The 19,889-nt window shown below is 37.3% G+C and overlaps 1 protein-coding gene across 2 annotated transcripts in view; it reads left to right on the forward strand.

Moving 5' to 3' along the window:
• The window catches only part of trappc11 (trafficking protein particle complex subunit 11), a 19,723-nt gene extending 548 nt beyond the window's left edge, over nucleotides 1–19,175 (forward strand). The window contains exons 2-30 of one of the 2 annotated variants that reach the window (XM_084132277.1): nucleotides 31–242; nucleotides 800–969; nucleotides 1,484–1,575; nucleotides 1,679–1,793; nucleotides 2,525–2,624; nucleotides 3,184–3,257; nucleotides 7,153–7,249; nucleotides 7,443–7,576; nucleotides 8,417–8,564; nucleotides 8,646–8,739; nucleotides 9,378–9,457; nucleotides 9,713–9,791; nucleotides 9,911–9,965; nucleotides 10,055–10,200; nucleotides 10,283–10,344; nucleotides 10,500–10,632; nucleotides 11,124–11,254; nucleotides 11,332–11,487; nucleotides 11,578–11,765; nucleotides 12,643–12,791; nucleotides 13,007–13,128; nucleotides 13,231–13,350; nucleotides 13,530–13,595; nucleotides 15,094–15,250; nucleotides 15,359–15,470; nucleotides 15,711–15,802; nucleotides 15,955–16,088; nucleotides 17,707–17,874; nucleotides 18,745–19,175. In XM_084132277.1, the coding sequence (XP_083988403.1) occupies nucleotides 39–242; nucleotides 800–969; nucleotides 1,484–1,575; nucleotides 1,679–1,793; nucleotides 2,525–2,624; nucleotides 3,184–3,257; nucleotides 7,153–7,249; nucleotides 7,443–7,576; nucleotides 8,417–8,564; nucleotides 8,646–8,739; nucleotides 9,378–9,457; nucleotides 9,713–9,791; nucleotides 9,911–9,965; nucleotides 10,055–10,200; nucleotides 10,283–10,344; nucleotides 10,500–10,632; nucleotides 11,124–11,254; nucleotides 11,332–11,487; nucleotides 11,578–11,765; nucleotides 12,643–12,791; nucleotides 13,007–13,128; nucleotides 13,231–13,350; nucleotides 13,530–13,595; nucleotides 15,094–15,250; nucleotides 15,359–15,470; nucleotides 15,711–15,802; nucleotides 15,955–16,088; nucleotides 17,707–17,874; nucleotides 18,745–18,786 (3,420 nt within the window). In that variant the 5' untranslated portion in view covers nucleotides 31–38 and the 3' untranslated portion in view covers nucleotides 18,787–19,175. The remainder of the gene's footprint in view (nucleotides 1–30; nucleotides 243–799; nucleotides 970–1,483; nucleotides 1,576–1,678; nucleotides 1,794–2,524; nucleotides 2,625–3,183; nucleotides 3,258–7,152; nucleotides 7,250–7,442; nucleotides 7,577–8,416; nucleotides 8,565–8,645; nucleotides 8,740–9,377; nucleotides 9,458–9,712; nucleotides 9,792–9,910; nucleotides 9,966–10,054; nucleotides 10,201–10,282; nucleotides 10,345–10,499; nucleotides 10,633–11,123; nucleotides 11,255–11,331; nucleotides 11,488–11,577; nucleotides 11,766–12,642; nucleotides 12,792–13,006; nucleotides 13,129–13,230; nucleotides 13,351–13,529; nucleotides 13,596–15,093; nucleotides 15,251–15,358; nucleotides 15,471–15,710; nucleotides 15,803–15,954; nucleotides 16,089–17,706; nucleotides 17,875–18,744) is intronic. The other variant, XM_084132278.1, reaches the window with a different exon arrangement.
• Nucleotides 19,176–19,889: the final 714 nt, after the last annotated feature.

Raw genomic sequence — 19,889 nt, forward strand, 5'->3', positions numbered from 1 at the left:
CTGTGTTGATTTTTTTTTTTTGCTGGTCAGGCCGTATCATGAGTCCAGCGCAATGGGATCTTCCTCCAGAGCTGTGCTGCAGGCCCATGGCCTTTGTGGCACTGACAGGCCTGGATGTGGTTTATAATGCCATCCACAGAGCCATATGGGATGCTTTCTGTACCAACAGGCGGGCAGACAGAGTACCTATCTCTTTCAAAGTTCTGGCAGGAGACCATGAGTATCCAAAGTGCAGAACCAAGGTGAGACAAAAGATTTTTTCAGAAATGTCTTATGCCAGGGACACATTGTATGATTTTGGCCTGTCCCAGATGAAAGTTGACCAATCGTGGTGATCTCTGTGGTCGCGGCTCCTAACCGGTTGTTTAAAGACGGCTTGCGACCAAAGTTAGCCTGCGATCATTTTCTGACAGTGTCATAAATTTAGCATGATCATCTCTCAGTGTGTTTGCTGCTGAGACCACATCTACTGACTAGCCAATAAAAAAATGCAACATGAAATGGCGCTAAAACGTAAAACTACTTGCCTCAAACTCCAGTTGCAAAATAAAAAAAATAATGTGGTTAAATAAAAACCACAATTGCCAAAGTATAATTCATCTGGCTCTATTTGTTTACCAATATCCGTATGCTGATGATGTTTTATTCGTCTATAGCCTACTAACTTGTGTCGTAGCCTACGATTCAATAGGTGTCATCATCAAACAGTCTACATACATGTCGTACCCAAGTTTATTACTTAGAAAACAAATTAATTTAACTCTTGCCACTTGGCTTTTGTGTTCTCTTTTCTTGTCAGAGAACATCGTATGAGTGGTACATCCCTAAAGGGATTCTGAAGACGGGTTGGATGAACAAACATCTCAACTTGGTGCCTGCGCTGGTCGTGCTGTTTTATGAGCTGGACTGGGATGATCCGCAATGGAAGGAAAAGCAGTCCGAATGTGCAACCAAAGTGGAAATTGTCAGGTAAAGTTTTATAAACGAGTCATGATTGTCAACTAGTCACTACCAAGGCTGCATTTATTTGATTAAAAATACAATTTATTCCTGTGATGTAAAGCTGAATTTTCACCACCATTACTCCAGTCTTCAGTGTCACATGATCCTTTAAAAATCATTCTAATATGCAAATTTGCTGCTCAAGAAACATTTATTATCATCGATATAAAAAACAGTTGCTTAATATTTTTGTGGAAACTGATTTAAAAAATAAATAATTGAATTGGAAATCATTTGTAACATTATAAATGTCTTTACTGTCATTTTTGATCAATTTAATGCATCCTTTCTGAATAAAAGTATTCATTTATTTAAAAAAACAAATTGTATTGACCCTAAAGTTTTAATTAGTAGTGTAAATCTCCATACATGGGTGCAAAAACGTTTGTTAATGGTTGGTGAAAAATCAATTGAACAAAATAGAGATTTTGAACACATCCAAACAGGTGTTTTTAATTGTTGTTTGTTGATGTCGGATCAGAGACATATTTTTTTCTCACAGGACAAGTTTACAGGGAAGAAACACAAAGGTTGCTGTTGTTTTGATTCAGAAGAAAACTCCTCTCCCACCAGGTATCACAAATCTAAAATCCGTGTTTCACAGACTTTCACAGACACAGACTTCAATCTGTGTCTTGGCTAGTTGTTAATGGGTAAAGATGTGGTTGTGTCTCAGGTGAAGATCTGGTGGCGTCTGAGAGGGCTTCTGCTCTATGTGGTGCCTGTGACCTGTCTGGGAAGTCCCTGTTTGTCCTGCCCCATACTGACCACCTGGTGGGGTACATCATTAGGTTAGTCTCGCCCCTGTTTACACCTGGTATTAAGATGCGTTTTGATTGATCGGATCACAAGTAGACTAGGGAGAAACATACCCGTTTACACCTGGTGTTTAATCCGTCTCTTTTGTCAACGCTTAACCACTTCTGTCCTAATTTTTTCAAGGGGAGGGTCTAAGTTTAAATTCCGTCTGTCTAGCCCACTTCCCATAATTTTTACACATTAGGTCAGTAGGCGGAGAGTAGGTGGTCCTTTGTGGCTGTTCGAACACATTCGACCACATGAGCGTCTACACTACGAAAGCAATCCAGTCAAATGTTTTTTCGACTACCTCTGGAAGTGTCGAAAGTGGACAAGCTCAAAACGTTTTAGACCCCGTTTACACCTATATTTAGATTCGTCCACTTGTGATCCGATCGACCAAAACGCGTCTTTGCTAAGTACTCATTAAAAACATATAAATTCAATAAAAGCATAAGATGTTTTATGAATAATATGTTAATAATAATAGAAATATAAAAGTAATTTTAGTCTACAAAAAACATAAATATAAGGTCCTTTTTATTTACTTTTGTGTTATGTTTATAAAGGTATTTAAAAGTTCACTAAATCACTGAATTAAAGAACTGAATTACTGCCTCAATCGCAGCCCAGAATGCATGACACAAAGTGACGGAAGCGATTGACAGACAATTTTGTGCATTTTTCATTAATATTTTAATTTGGTGTATTTATCTGCCTGCAGGTTGGAGAATGCATTCTACGAACATGCTCAGACCTACTATTATAATGAGATCAGGAGAGTGAAATCTCACAAGGAGTTTCTCAACAAAACTACACACCAGGTAACTAGGAGCCCATTCTAGTACTCCAAAATTAAACACCTGAATTCATTCTAAATGACTTTTAACCTTTGTGCAAGTGTGTTAAGTTCATAACACTCAAATAGAGGCATTACAATCAATACGAAAGTGACATCTTTTGAATGCATAACCTACATAAAGAATAGGACATGCAGATGATCTCATGCAAAATAAGTACTCCACAATTATTATTTTGGTCACAGTTTAGTTTAGGGTCCAATTCTCACTAATACAACGTTTGCCTCAATAAACTCTTAATTACTGCTTATTAATAGTAAGTAAGGTAGTTGTTAAGTTTAGGGATTGGGATTAAGGGATGTAGAATATGGTCATGCAGAATAAAGCATTAATATGTGCTTTATAAGTACTAATAAACAGCCAATATCCTAGTAATATGCATGCTAATAAGCAACTAGTTAATATTGAGAATTGGAACCTAAATTAGAAGTATAACCATTATTTTTATTATGGTTCTTGGTTTGTTAGTCATCTGTTGAGTGTGAAAAACTTCTGCAAAACCCTTGAATGCTTTGAATTCTAGTTGCTGTTTGTCAGGCACCAGTTTAAGATGGGCTTCTTTAGTGAACTAAAACAGGACACTCAGAACGCCCTCAAGTAAGTGCTGTTAACAGGAGTTTTTACCTTGCTATTTTTACATAACATTTTATTTCCCTGCATTAGGGTTTGAAAACCTTTTTAACATGGAATGAATTTAACGCATATGAAGAAAAAGCTGTGAGGGATAAACTTACTGGCTGCATCCGAAATCGCATACTTCCCTACTATATAGACAAAAGTGACAACTTTTGTGACTACATGTGACAAAAGAAGTATGTCTGAATTCACATTACTCATAAAGGAGTACTGTAGGCAAAAAGTACCTGGATGACTTATAGTCAGGTCCGAATCTTCAAGATTGTGTAACCCTGTAGGCATTTTTGAGGAAAAGTTGTTATACCACATTTTTAGAAAGTTCAATGTCTCCTGAATAAGGATCCACCGTATAACATTGAAATAAGGGTCCCATTTTCTTGTATTTGTTATCGAAACAATGGGTGCATTATTCACAGCCGAAACACTACAGGTGGATAGGGTAAAATTTTTAAGATATAGATATCACCATAAAACTTTTCCAGTTTTTCACTTACATAGAGACAAACATTTTTTGTATTACAAGTTTTCTGAAATGTCATGTTTACATATGCAAATGAGGCATTATCTATTTAAATATGTGCTAATTTGCATAATCTAAACTTTTATATCGGAATTGAAATCCACAGACTCGAATAGACAAAGTGTAGTGAAATTAACAGTTGTGCTTTGTATTGTTGTGTATTTTCTTTGCACTGATCTGAAGGAATACAAGTTAAGGAAGCAAAATAACACAAAATCTCAATTGACCACTGCATTAAAAAAAAAAAAACAGTGTTTTTGGTTGTACTTCAAGTTAAATAGTGCCATGAGCATTATGCAGGGATCAAATGTCTAGCCCTTTTTGTAACAAATTTGATGCAGTGCCACCAAAACAGGGACAACAGCGTTTGGATATGTCAGTGAAGGCTGGAAACTTTGTAGTCAAGCGCTCTTTACATCGCTTCAACCAAGTGGATCCCGATCATAGTCAGGAGTGGCTAGGCTGTATTGGAAAAAAGGGAGGAGGAATTGTTGGTATCACAAAGACATCTTCAGCTCTTGGCAGATGGGCTCATGTCTTTCAACTTCCGATCCCATCTTGCCCATGACACAAAAGTTGCCTTTGGTCTGGATACAGATGATGACTACATCCACAATGAAACCACAAAAGGCAGAATGAAACGGGACTCAATAGATGAAGATGCTTTGCTTGCAGTATTGCAGAGATTTGGTCTCTTTTCTGCTAACCTGCCTCAGACACTGCAAAACAAAGACTTTGCCACCCGGAATATTGAAGATGAGCTGTTGACAGCTACACAGAAAGGGCAAAGTCAACTGGATACATTTGTAGAGGAGAGGCTGTTGCCATCTGAGGGGAGAAGAGTCACTTTCAGGGACAAACTGAAAAAGAACAAGTATTTGACTTTTGCTTCCCTGTTTGAAGTTCAACAGTCAGACCCAATCACTGGGAAGGCAAAAACTGTCAAGGCAGACAGAAACATTCTACAGTGCCTCATTGCTGCATATGAGGCAGGACGCCCAGTCAACCTCAAAAGCATTATGATGCATGAACTATTCGTTGTACCTCTGTCCTTGGCAGAAGTTAATGGGCAGCTTCGTTCAGGTTCAAAGGTGATACTTGCTAAGGTCTTGACTGCTGACATTCCATGTCCCAACCACCTTGGTGCCACAGACCTACAAGACGAATCAATGCTTATCGTTGATGGTCAAGCTTTGGTCATTGCTATTGGGAAGCCACAAGAAGCAAATACTTTTGGACCTGGCAGACATCTTTGTGGAAACTGTTCTCCGAAGTGGAGCACAGTTCCAGCGAATTGATGTTCTGTTTGATCGCTACCACACACACTCAATCAAGAGTGGAACACATAAAAGGCGTGGAAGAGGCTTGGTGGCAATCAGAAGACCAGTTGAGGGCAGAGATTTACCTCTTCCCACAAAATGGGAGAACTGTATCGCTCACGAGGACAAGGCAGACCTTGCTCGCTTTCTATCACAACAGCTGATTGTGAGAGCACCAGATACCAAGAATATAGTTGCTGCAGGTGGCTTCAGAGATGAAGAGAGGGTTGAAGCATCTAATACAACCCTTAACACTGACAGCTTGGAAGCTAAACATGAAGAAGCAGACATAAGAATTATCCTTCACTGCATCAGAAGCAAAGCATCAAAAATTGTTGTCTCTGCAAGAGACACTGACATCTTGGTACTGCTGATTGCCCACTTCCACATGATGCCATGCCAAAAGATCTGGATGAAGACAGGTACAGCAAAGGAGAGAAAGTACGTCCCAGTTCATGCTGTAATGGAACAACTGCAGATGGAGCCACAGGTACTTCCTGGTTTCCATGCTCTCACTGGGAGTGACTCAACTTCATACATTGCAGGACATTCAAAGAAGACATGCTGGGAAGTTTTCATAGAGTATTCACATCTACTAACGGGGCTTGGCGAAGGTCCTGAACTGAGTGACCACACCATTCAGAATGCAGAACAGTTTTTCTGAAAACTCTATGGTGTAAAGGATGCTGATAACATCAATGAAGTTCGAGCAAGCATGTTTGTCAAGGGCATGACAATAGAAAGACTGCCCCCAGAGACGCTCTCTATTTCCACATTCAGCGCTCTCACTTCCAGGCTTTGGTCTGGCGGCAGGCCCACTTGCAGCAGCCAGTTCTGCCACCCCCTGAAACCATGGGATGGAAGACAGAGGGGGAAATCCCTTATTCCTCAACTCATGTCACTACCACCAGTTCCAGATGCCTGTGAGGAGTTAATCACCTGTGCCTGCACCACTGGGTGCAAGACAGCCCGATGCGGCTGCAAGCCTAATCCATGCACTGCATCTTGCAAATGCAGAAAGTCCAATGATACTTGTATGAACAAATAACTTTTGGAATATCTGTGATCACAGTATTATTGCTTGATTTTGTTGAAATTTCAGAGTTCCAGCAGCCATTTAAACATTAAAAACTGTCTCTTTCATGTTAATGTTGTTTTTTCAGTGTTTACATGTTTAAATATTCTGAGAATGCACAGTTTAGTTCTAATGTTTAATGTTTGAACTGCAATAAATGCATTAAAACGTTTGTTTTTTTGTTTTGTTTTTGGGCAGCCATTTTGTTTTTATTGTTTATGCCAAAACAGTAATGTTTACAACTTGTTATATGGCAGAAATGGATTCAGCACCTAAAAATCATATAGAAATAACACTTGAAGTACTTTTCCTCAAAAATGCCTACTGCATCTTATCCAGGGCTATTTATCTATTTTGGGACTCGACTATTACTACTTCCAGCGAGATTCTGAAGTGTGCAAATGATGGACACTTTACTATCCCTTGAGGCCACAGGAGAGGATTTGTGAATGGAAGTGAAGCAATGTAACTGACGCTGGTCGGTCACGTGTTAATGACAGCATGGCAGATGTAGTGTGGCCAGATCACAGTCATATTACACACATTCATACTGTATAGAACATACTTTTTTAGCGGTTGTTTAGTAATTACTTATTCAAAATAAGTACCTGCTCAAGAGAGTATGCGATTTTGGATGCAGCCACAGTCTTTACAATGAAACACACTCTATAAAAGCCCTAGATCACATAATTTCACAAATGGCAAAACTGTTTTATGAAGTTTTTGTCTACTGAATGTTTTCTTCCTAAATACATTTACAATCTGTATGTTAAACGACAGTACAATCCATTGAACGCACTGTATTTCTATCCCTCACAGCCTCGTTTTCATTCCTGTCAAAAAGTAAATATAGCACTACACTGACTAGGGTCTATTGCCTAAATAAATATTTAGTATTTATTCATAAGGACCCTCACACATTCTGTGTGTTCTGTCTCACAGATATTACAGGACTGCTTATGTTCTTATTCATGAACTCCGAGCTCATGAAACCAACATGCTTGAGATCAAAACCATGGCTGGATTCATCAACTACAAGGTAAACTAGATTATTAGATGTTCTGAGGAAAGTGTGAGTGGTGCTTGCACACGGCCAGTGTGAGGTGTCATCTAAACAGCTGTAAATACTGCACAGGAAACTCTGTTCATTTCCTGTTTTCATTTTCTTTTAAACAGCACTGTCACGTTCAGTTGCATTTGGTTCAGTGTCTAACAGTGGTCTTCTCTCGCAGATCTGCAGGCTTTGTTTTCAGCACAACACCCCCCTGGACGCCATCGCTCAGTTCCGCAAACACATCGACCTCTGCAAGAAGAAGATTGGAAGTGCAGAGCTGGCGTTTGAACACACCGCCTGGATGTCTAAACAGTAAGATTCAACCCTGCCATATGCATGCATTCTTATTTCATGTTCTTAGACAAAGATTTTATCTATGGTAAAGGGTTTGGGGCTTTTAGGGATTTGGGTCTAATTAGAGATCTAAAACATGTCACAGTTTGACTATGATTTGTAGTTTAAATTATTTTATTGTTCTCTAATTGATGCCTTGTGTTTCTGGTTAGTTTATGTCCTCCCCATTGTGTAGATAGATTGCGAGGAAGTGGGAGTGAGAGGGATATCTCTGAAGCAGAACATTGTAGAGGGAGTGGGATATTTTTAATTAACCAGACATATCTCAGCACCAGAACATTGTAAAGAAGTGTGGGTGTTTTGTTTTTGAAGTAGCAATCATTTAGACCATCCTTCAACACTACACCAAATGCCTCATTGCGTAATGTTTTCAACGCATGTTGCTCAACAAACGTAATACTGACTCGGCACAGTCAACTCAGAAGTTTAGAATTATTCATTTTTGAAAAGCTATTCCACTTATTGCTGACGTCTTGTTTTGATTTTTTAATATATTGTAATCATTATGATCACAACTTGTAATAACTGCTTTTATGAGATTGTTTCTGTCTAAATGAATACATGATGTTAGCTAACTGCATGATTTGTATTATCTTAGAACTGTACATTTCTAACATATGGACATTACTTGGGACACAGTCACCTCTGATAACAAATTACTCTAAACTGTAATGTAGACACATGCATTTTCTGTAAAGCTGCTTTGAAATATGTATTGTGAAAAGTGCTATACAAATACATGTAAATTGAATTTTATTCATAAATGCACTCACTTGATTGTTCTTTCTCTCTCTGTAGGTTTCAGTCATTTGGTGATCTGTTCGATGAAGCTATTAAACTGGGCCTCACCGCCATCCAGACCCAGAACCCAGGGTTCTACTATCAACAGGGTGCTTATTATGCTCAGGAGCGCAAGCAGCAAGCCGGACAGCTCTGTGGTCATGAGGTACTGCTACCCACAATGCAATGCATCATTAATGTCATCTGCATTTGTTTGAGTTTGTGATGCGAAATGGTCGTGTTCCAGCCAGGTGTGGGCTATCCTGCACCCGACCCATTAGAGACCCCCTCCGGAGCTCTAGACTTCTACGGACAGAGACCTTGGAGACAGGGACATCAGAGTGAGTAATGGCTTGGGAAGCACTATCACCCTTTCTGAATCTATCTGTGTCTTTGGGTGAATCTTACAAAACCTGTCAAGAACATGTTGTGTTTCGCCCCCAAATCCAAAGAAGCAAATTATTATTATATATAATATTAAGTTATTTAATTGTATATTTTATTATTTAATTTTTGTTATTTTCATGACTATTAAGCATATTGACTCCTTGTTATCATAATGTGGATAAAAAAAACGAATTCTCATTACTGTAATTTAAAAAAAAAACTCTGCTTGCCCAATTGGGTTTTACGTGCTGTCAATAATTCAATAGTCCCAACAACGATAAAACAAGAAATAATACATTTCATTTTTAGTGCCATATTCTAAACGTGCCCATTATATTGCACAACTTTACTGATTGGATGTTTCCAAGACTATTAAAGTCATTATAGAATTTTCCTTAAAATAGACTTTATACAAAATATAATTTTTGAAATTACTTTTTTTACCAGACGTGTTTTTATTCATCCAAATAGTTTATGTGTGAGTATGGCATGAGTTGTTGGTGTCATGAATAAATATGAAGCTTGGAAGTTTACATACTGTACCTAGGTGTTATGAAGTCTTATTTCTGACCCAGTGACCTTTGACCCTCAGGCATTGACCCTCCTGACTCTGAGAAGGAGAAACAAGGCATCCTCGCTCTTCAAGTCAAAGAGAGAGATGTGCTTCACTCGGTGGGATATCTGCAATACCTGTTATTTCATGACATACATTAAGTTATATCTTCAGGTTCTTTTGTGAATTTGATTTCAGACTCATGTTTTTTAAGATGTGAATGTTCAGGTCAGAAAGTATTGAATTCTCAAAGTGAGTCAGTCATGAGGAGTAAGGAATGCTAAGGGCCTTTTTAGGAATTTGAACAGTTATATATTATATTTTTCAGCAATATTTCTCTCCTTATGGTTGTATATATGTGTTTCTGGTGTCAGGAGCTGATCATTGCTCTCCTCAGTAATGCTGTCGCCCAGTTTAAGAAGTACAAGTGTCCACGAATGAAGAGCCATCTCAGTTAGTCCAGAAACACACTTTCACACATTCTTCATCAACCAGATTTTCAGTTCTTTATTTAATTGCATAGTAAAGCAAATAACATTCTTGCTCTCTCTTTTTTCTGTCTCCTTATGAAGTGGTCCAGATGGGAGAGGAGTATTATCATGCAAAAGACTACACCAAAGCATTAAAGTGAGTTAAATTCAGAATACACTCTACTCCAGTATACACAGATACAGCTCTGTATTCCTAATATGAGTTATTGTATTGTGACTCCTCAGACTGTTGGATTATGTCATGTGTGACTACCGTACTGAGCGCTGGTGGTCTCTGCTGACGTCTATCCTGTGCACGGCTCTGAAGTGCTCCTACCTTATGGGTCAAGTGAAAGACTACATCACCTACTCCATGGAGCTTGTGGGCAGAGGTATATGAACACCATGTGTAGAGACTCAGCTTCACCACATTCAAAAGTTACTGTATTAACACGTGTATATGTGTGCGCTTAGCCTCTATCCTCCCTGAAGAGCAGAAGTCGAGGATTGAGAAGAATCTGATTAAAGTGCTCATGGTATGTATGGAAATATTGTTCAGAGGGCTTGGCAATATATTTGAAAAATGTTGATGTTATGTTTTTTGTACTGAATATTCTGAAAGTCCTGCTTTAGATAGATATGGTGTGTTAGTAGGGGTTATAAAGTTGATATTTTCTTTTTCGATTGCCAGAATGAAGTTCCAGAGCCTGAACCAGACTGTGACCCGGTCTCCGTGAAGGCGGCCCAGTCACTGTGGAGTGACCGCATCTCTCTGGCCGGCAATAATGAGATCACCATTGAGGTCCAGGACTATGCGCCCTTTGGTGAGCTTTGGAGCTGATCAGTCTAAATCATTGATTACAAAACCTGAAAAATGAACAGCAAGTCTCTTATCCTGCATTTATTTGATTAGAAAAATAGACAGTAATATTGTGAAACATTCTTACAATTTATAATAGCTCTTTTCAATATCTTTCAATATATTTTAATTTATTCCTCTGATGGCAAAGATGAATTTTCAGCATCATTACTTCAGTCTTCAATGTCACATGATCCTTTTAAAGTCATTCTAATATGCTGCTGATTTGCTGCCTCAAGAAACATTTCTTATTATCAGTGTTGAAACAGTTGTGCTGCTTAATATTTTTGTGGAAACTGATACTGTCTTTACTGTCACTTTTGATCAATTTAATGCATTCTTGCTGAATAAAAGTATTTTTAGTAATTTAAAAAACTTTTGTACGATAGTGTATATGTTATTATTTTTATGTTGGCTGACATGATGTGTATGTTTATGTTCATGTCCTCCTCTCAGTTCAGTGCAAAGCCAAGTTCCTGTCCCCTAGTTTCCACATAGATGAGCCTGTCCAGCTACACGTCTATGTGAGAGCCGACTGCCCACATCCTGTGCGCTTCTCAAAACTGTGCGTCAGCCTCAGCAACCAGGTACAGCACACCTAACACTGACACACATCACTCCCTGACATTTGGCTTTTTTCTTAATGGCGACATTTGAATTGCAGGAATATAACCAGTACTGTTTGCTGGAGGACGCCTCTAAAGGTAAGGATATTCTAGAATCTTCCAGCCAGGAGAACATGTGTCTCGTCCCCGGCAAAACCCGCAAATACTGCTTCAAATTTGTAGCCAAAACGGAAGATGTCGGAAAGAAGGTTGAGGTAAAATATACATTTTCATTGACTTAATTTCAACAGATCTAATGGTGCCACAGCTTGTACATAGTGTTTTGTTTTATTTTTGTCTTTCAGATCACGAGTGTGGGACTCATGTTAGGCAGAGAGACGGGCCGCTACGTTTATCTGACCTGGCGGGGCGGCTGGGGGGATGCAGCCTCTTCCCATGAGACTTTGCTGGCGTCCCGCTGCTTTAAGAAGAGGACACGCTTCCCAGAGCAACAGGTGGATTGGGACACAGTGTCTATACAGTCCAGCACTATGTAAGTTGGAAAAAAAATATTAGGAAATGTAGAATGTCACTGTCAGTCAGTACAGAAAAATATTGGTGTAGTTAATTTTCTTTCATTATTAAAATCGCCATGAATCCGAAGCAACAGATCTTTTCTTACATCTGATCGTAACAGATTATTATTAAAAAATGTAAGGAGGGTCTTGGTTCTATTCATCTGTTTTTCATTGGGTAGAGGCAAATGCGAGCTTGCAGTCGATTGTAGGAAAGTGGCAGGTTTTAAAAGGATTAAATGATTGGAGAAGTTCATCATGTGTCACCAGAGAGAAGTCTGTCGTTTCAACAGAAGATATGTTAACAAAAATGAAAAAAGTGTCATCAGTTACTCACCCTCATGTCATTCCAAACCCCCACGTCTTTTGTTCATCTTCATATTTTAAATAAAATCTAAGAGATTTCTGTTCCTCCATTGACAGTCTACGCAACTACAGCTTATATGAATATGAATCGCTCAAATCATATGGACTAGTTTATGAACTTTTTGAAGTGTCAAAGTGGTAGTTGCGTAGCGGTCTATGGGGGGACAGAATTCTCTCAGATTTTTGTAAAAATATCTTCATTTGTGTTTTGAAGATGAACGAAAGGGTTTGGAACAACATGAGGGTGAGGAAATGATGACAGAATTTGCATTTTTGGGTGAACTATCGCTTTAAGAATTTATTAAATAAATAAACATGAATGGATAAGATCAAAAACATGCATTTAGAAAATAGAACTTTAAATGCATGCTATTGCATAACTTTAAAGCCAAGTTACTTTCTTGATTCACATTCCTAAAAGTGCCTCTTTTGGATAGTTTTAAATGTATGAACATAAAATGATTTTTTATTTCTCATCATGCCTTGTAGGATCATCTCCAGAGTGCCCAAAATCTCTGTAGAGCTGACTCATGAGCCTCCAACACTGACCAATGAGATGTACTGTATGACTGTTACCATCAAATCAGAAGAGGACACTGTGGCCAAAGACCTCAAACTGACTGCAGGCCTCAAACCAGGTACTCAAGAAAATCTTTAAAATAATTACTAAATGTTTCTTACACAAAAGTACCAACAGATCATCTTTTCTTCCGTATTTTGACATTGTCAGAGAGAAATGGAAAAAACGGGGGGGGGAAAGTGCATTGCAAAAACGTGTGCTGTGTGAAGATCTTGAGTGCGAATTATAATGCATTTGTGTGTGTTTATTGTACATTTCTATTGTTTCAATTAGGTCAGGATGCCAATCTCACACAGTCAACCCAAATCACACTAAACGGCTCTGAGGTGTGTGATGATTCTCATCCTGCCCTGCTTCCTGATATTCCCCTCGGAGATCTGCAACCTGGACAGAAGGTACAGCATCTTTTCACTGATTCTCACAGATTAAATTGATTGAAACTGATCATGATCTTGACTCCTGTATGTCTATTGTGTACATGTTTTCTTGTGTGTCAGATTGTGAAGCCCCTGTATATCCGTTGTGTGAGCACGGGATCCAGAATATTACTGTTTCACGTAGCCTATTCTGTGAGTGCCACAGTCGAGGGCAAGGACATCACCTGCAAGTGTCACAAAGTACGCAAAATCCTAACACCGTCATTCAATTGCTTGTTGAATGCTGAGAAATAGTTTTGTGATGATCATGTCAGAGCCAAACATAGACTTCACCCATAACCCTGTTTGCTTGTGGTATAATCTTTACACCGGTATTCAGTTTCACTCACAGAGTTGTATTGTTTGTTCTTCAACTGTAGGATGAAACTGTTACTGTAGAAACGGTTGTTCCCTTTGAAGTGGCCATGAAGTTTGTGTCCAGTAAGGTAAGAGCTGCCCTACCTGTTCACTTAGATGGTACATTAAGATTTAAGTAATGAAACTTGTCATCATTTACTCACCCTCATGTTGTTCCAAACCCAAATGCCTTTTTTCTTCTTCCATGGAACACGAAAGGAAATGTTCAGCTGCTATTTTTCTATACTGCGGAAGTGAATAGGGGTAGCAGTCAAGCTCCAGAAATTACAAAAAGCATAAAAGTAGCTCATACGACTCATACGCTGTATTCCTTGAAGTCATACGATAGCTATGTGTGATGAGCAGACCATGAACTTCCCCTACACTGCAAAAAAATGTTTTTCTAACAAAGTTTGTTTGTCTTGATTTCCAGTACAAATATCTAAACATTCTCAAATCAAGATGCATTTATCCCTTTGCATAATCCTTTATTCCATCATTTTTGGAGCTCATATGGGTTTGGAATGACATGAAGATGAATAGAGTGCATCAGTCGGCTTCCGGAAGTAAAACTATATTACATTTTTCCATAGAGAAATCAGAGAGTTGAAACAAGCAAAACGTGCTAAAAGATCTCTTTAGCTAAGATCTTGACCAAACACTGAAGTACCTCTTGATGGAAATTACATCACAACTCTTATTTCCATCAATAGGTGCTTCAGTTTTTGGTCAGGATCTTGTATTGACAATTCAAGAGTCCAGTGTAAAGTCTCCTCCAGCACATCCCAAAGACTCTCAATGATTTTAAGATCTGGAATCAGAGGAGCCAACTCATGTGTGGAAATGATTCTTCATGCTCCTCCCATCTATTCTTTCACAGTTTTAGCCTGATGAATCTTGACATTGTCATCCTGGAATATGGCCATGATGTGTCTTCCTACATGGTTGTTTAAGAAATAAAAAGCTACTCACTCCATCAGTTAGTGTTAGAAGAACTGTTGCCAAACATACAACATGCTAGAAATATAATAATCACAGCAATAATGATCCAATCATAGACTCTTAAGCTTTTGCCTATTTAAATCCAATCAGCGATTTAAAAATAATAATAATTGGGCTGAGCAGTGTATGTGCATATTTTGCAATAAACTTAAAATCTTTTTTTATTATTTTTTATTAGTAGTTTTATATAGTTTTTAATTCAATTATGCTGTTCGCAATGCTTCATGGGATTGTAGTTCTTTCCCTCATTAAAGCTGTTAAGTACACAGTCTTGAACCTTTGCCTTTTTGTCTGCATTTCAGATTCTTCTTTGCTTCAAATCAAAGTTTGTAATGTTATGATTCACCATGTAGCTGATTGGTTTGGGTCATGGCTTATAACGCTTTAACGTCAACTTTTTTGAAATCCTTATGGGAGAATGAATGGAGAAAATACTTCCAGAACCAACGCAGCTGAAAAAGTGGGCGGCACTGTTGCACTCTATAGATGACAGAATTTTTTATTTTTATGTGAACTGTCCATTTAAATGTTCACAGTTTTAAGCATATATTTTAAAAGGTTGGTAATCTGTTTTATGTGTGTCAGTTTGAGAATTTGGAGCGTGTGTATGTGGACATCCCGTTCTTGCTGATGATGGATATTTTGAGTGCGTCTCCATGGCCGATCGAGCTGGTGAACAGTGAAGTACAGCTGGCCTCCAGTATGACTGCCATCGATCAGCCCCTGAGTCAAGTAGAAGGAGGTGGGAGAGCATTATTTCTGATGGTTATATTTTAATAAATGTGTTTGTTTTGTCGACTTTGGTTATTTGTTCATGCTCACTGATGCGATTCATTTCTGTGGTGTCCAGTCACTCTGCAGACCAGTGAGTGTGCCAGTGAGTGTTTCCTGCTCAAATGTCCTCCTGTTCAGAACGGCACCAGCACTGTCGCCTCTGGACACTACATCATCTCCTGGAAGAGGTGATGCCGCTCTTGTATTCTCACATTTACTCAGAATGTTCCTGTATATTTTACTGAAAGTGATGACTTTCCTTTTTTTCATGCCATGTAAATAGTTACATGAAATGAAAGTGAGAAACGATGCCCTGACAACTAGCTGAATTAAAATAAGTTTAATGTTTATTTTATTTCAAGCAACGAAAATGTATATGTTTATTTGATGAATGCTAATTTCCTGCATGAACTTTTTTTTTAATCCAGAAAATCAGCATCTGCTGAGACATCAATGGTGAGAACGATCATTACTCTGCCACATGTGATGGTAGAGAATATTCCTCTGTACGTCCATGCAGGTCAGTCTAACAAAAACTTTCGATTTAAGTTTTTATAGTAAATGTAATTTAGTAATATAGATTGACTCATCTGTGACTGTTTTGTTTACTTTCTCAGTTTTATTTTCTGTTTTGTTGCTTATAAATTCATTCTGCTCGTCCTCTTTTTGTAGAGCTGCCATCGTTTGGTTGTGTGCGCGAGTCTTTACCTGTCCGGTACCATCTGGAGAATCGGACCGGGCTGGTTCAGGATGTAGAGATTAGCGTGGAGCCCAGCGATGCATTTATGTTTAGTGGACTCAAACAGGTCAGAGCAGAAGTTGGCTTCATATGTCCTTCACAACACATACATTTTATTTGATGAATAGTATTGTGATTTTGTCATATATAGCGATTTGATGTCTATTAATGGTCAAATGACATGCAAGTAAACAGATAAAATATGTAATCTCTTTTAAGTGTTCATTTCTTATAAAAAATTGTCTCATATTGCAACTGCTGAGACATCCAGTCACAAAGAACAAAGTGCTGCAAATGGAAATAGATAATTCTAAGGGTGTTCACACTTGGGTTCACTCTTTACAAGAACCAACTAACACCAAGTTACAATGCAAATATTTATGTTTTAATTGTTCACTTTCAAACGTTCAAACTCTCAAGCTTTTAAAATATCAAATCCTCAAGTCCTTTTTGGTAAAATATTGGTGAAAGGCTCTAAACCTCTGTCCACATAAACGCTGGAAATAATGTGAATGTAAATGTAAAGAAAGTGAACCTAGCACACATTGCGTCTCCAAATGCTAGATACTATACTTCTGTAATTAAATCACAGCCTTTGATTTAATAATTGCGATTTGATAACATACAGTATATTGCTATTTCGGTCTTATTTTGATTAATTTAATAACTTATTTTGAATTTACAATCAATCTGTTCATCAAACCCCTGTTTACACATGGTATTAAGATGCGTTTTGGTCGATCGGATCACAAGTAGACGAGAGAGAGACATTTCCGTTTACACCTGGTATTTTAATCTTTTAGTCTCTTTTGTCTACTTTCAACCACTTCTGTCCTGATTTCTTCGAGGAGAAGGTCTATGGGCAGGGAAATGTATGTTTGTTTGTTTTTTCAGATCTTTCGATCTAATGGACAAAATAAGCTTGCGCAATTTGCGTATGAACACGACCGGAGACGACAGAAAAACATACAGAGAGCATCAGCTTTCGTTTCTGCTCTGACAGCCGCAAGAGACACGTGTGTGTTAGAAATCAGGAATGAACATTGAAAGATCAGGAATGAACATTGTGCATGGTTTGTTTTTCATCTTCAAACCGAACTTGGGTCTTCAGCCGACAGTTTAAATCCCGTCTGTCTAGAGCTCTTCCCATAATGTTCACGCGTTAGGTCATGAGTGTTTACACTACGAAAGCAATCCGGTCGAATGCATTTTCGACTGAATCTGGAAGCGAACGAAAATAGACGAGCTCAAAACGTTTTCACCTGTATTTAGAGTCGTCCACTTGTGATCCGCTCGACCAAAACGCATCTTAATACCAGGTGTAAACAGGGCTAAATTAAAATAAGAAATGTTTCCTTGGTATATAGCTGAAATAAGTTTCCTAGGTATGTTATTTTATTTCAGTTAACGTTTATTTTATTTCAAGTATTGAAAAAATGTTTTTATGGTTTAGTTTCAGTTTTGGTTTAACTATAATAACGCTGATCCAGAGTAAATTCACTCACACTTAGTCCAAGGATGTCCGAAAGCTATACAGAGAGTATGAAATAAAATGATAAAAAAAAAAAATTTGTTGGTTATCAACAAATCAATGTTATCTTTCCCACAGCCCTTAAAAAGTAGTTGTTCCTATTGCCACCACACTCACTTACTCAGGAGGTCTTTCTCATTCTGTGTCTGTGCAGGTGCGGATGAGGATTCTGCCGGGTGGAGAACAGGAGATGTTGTATAATTTCTATCCTCTGATGGCGGGATATCAAGTCCTCCCTCAGCTCAACATCAACCTGATGCGCTTTCCAAACATCTCCAGTCAACTCCTGCGCCGGTTTCTGCCTTCACGCATTTTTGTCAAGGTATTTATTCAGACATGCGACAAATTATACACATATGAAGCTGGATGTAAGATAATGTTGTGTACCATTCAATTAATTATAAATCATAATACATAAAATGTATGGGTTATTTCCAGAAAATGCTATAAATTAAATAGTATCAATCATATGCTTCATTATATTTATTAAATTAACTTTCATTTTGTAGAGTTATTATATTATATTAATTACATTATATTATATGAATTATATTATTTAAAATATTTAATAATTTAACTTTCATTTGGAGAATGCTCACGATATATTATTCAAAATATTTAATAAACTAAAATTAACTTTGTAGAATGCTCATATTATTTTATATTATAATTCAAAATATTTAATAAATTAACTTTCATTTTGTAGAATGCTCATATTATATTATATTATATGATATTATTTAAACTATTTAATAAATTAACTTTCATTTTGTAGAATGCTTATATTATATTATATTTTCAAAATATTGAATAAATTAACTTTCATTTTGTAGAATGCTCTATTATATTATATCATTATTCAAAATATTTACTAAATTAACTTTCATTTTATAGAATGCTGTTTATATTATGTAAAAAAATTATAAAAATGTATACATTTGAAAAAAAAAAACATTTCTGCAAAACCAAATAAATTCCTCTGTTGTGAGACAGAGTGAATGAATGAAATTCAATGAATTTCATTGAATTGCAATTCATCTTTCTGTCATTCCAATTCAAATTCCAGTTCAGCATCCTGTGAGCCATTTCTTAAAATCTGCCCAACCATAATGGATGAAACTAAATTTGTGGTGTTGTGAGATTGTATCAAGAGCGTAAAGGTCTCTGTCTCGTGTCTGTTCTGATTTCTCAGCCTCAGGGCCGAAACGGAGACACTTCTATAGAAGCAGCGTGAGGAAGAGAAGAGCACATCTCCCAACTCTGATGCGTCATCGTTAACGTTGCGGGATGAAGGCAGAACATTCCTAAGAGAACACGTTTACAGCTTAATGATTTGAACTTGTGAATTAAATATTAGGGATTTCAATTGATTTATTTGTTGTGTGAGACGTCTAGATGTTGCTTGTTAAACAAGGCTAAAATGATGCCCTGCATAAGATTTGTTTTTTAATCTAACAGATTTCATCTACAGTTCTCATGATCTCTAAAATGTTCTTGAAAATGACCCTGTAACTAAAACTACGTAACTACTAAAAAATGTTAGAAATCATTAAACTGACATAGCACTAGCTGTTGTCATAAGGTGTGGAGAGTGATTAAACTTTTTTGCTTTGATGTGAAGAAGCTGTTGGTTGTTGTGGTTTGTGTCCCTTAAGAGATGCCGTGTGATTGGCCAGAATTTTAATTTTCAGGTCACCATACCATATGCGCGCACTGTAGTCTATTCAAGATTTTATATATAAATATACGGTAACACTTTACAATAAGGTTCCTTTATTAAACATTAGTGAATGTATTAACTAACATGAACTAACAATGAGCAATACATTTACTACTGTTTTTGTTAATCTTTGTTAAATGTTAGTTAATGAAAATAAAGCTGTTCATTGTTTGTTCATGTTAGTTCACAGTGCATTACCTAATGTTAACAAGATTTTAATAAAGTATTAGTAAATGTTGAAATTAACATTAACAAAGATGAACAAATGCTGTATAAGTGCAGTTCATTATTAGTTAATGTTAACTAATGTAGTTAACTAATGAACCTTATTGTAAAGTGTTACCAAATATACTTAACAGTTGTTTAAATTACACAACCCTTTTCAATAATTTAACCATTAAAATCATCATATTGTGAATATTAAGAAAGTGTCTTTTAAAAACATAATGTTAATGTAGTAAAAATACCTAGTCGGAACTCCAGGATTTAAAGTCGGCATGAAACGGAAGTTGTGATAGTCTTTTCTTCCTTATTGTGACTTACAAAAGTTGGACACTGAAACTTAAACACTGGCCAATATAGCATTTGATGTTTCAAACCTATATGTGGCCAATCTT

Source organism: Abramis brama, assembly GCF_963993115.1.
Source record: "Abramis brama genome assembly, chromosome: 13".
NCBI lineage: Eukaryota > Metazoa > Chordata > Actinopteri > Cypriniformes > Leuciscidae > Abramis > Abramis brama.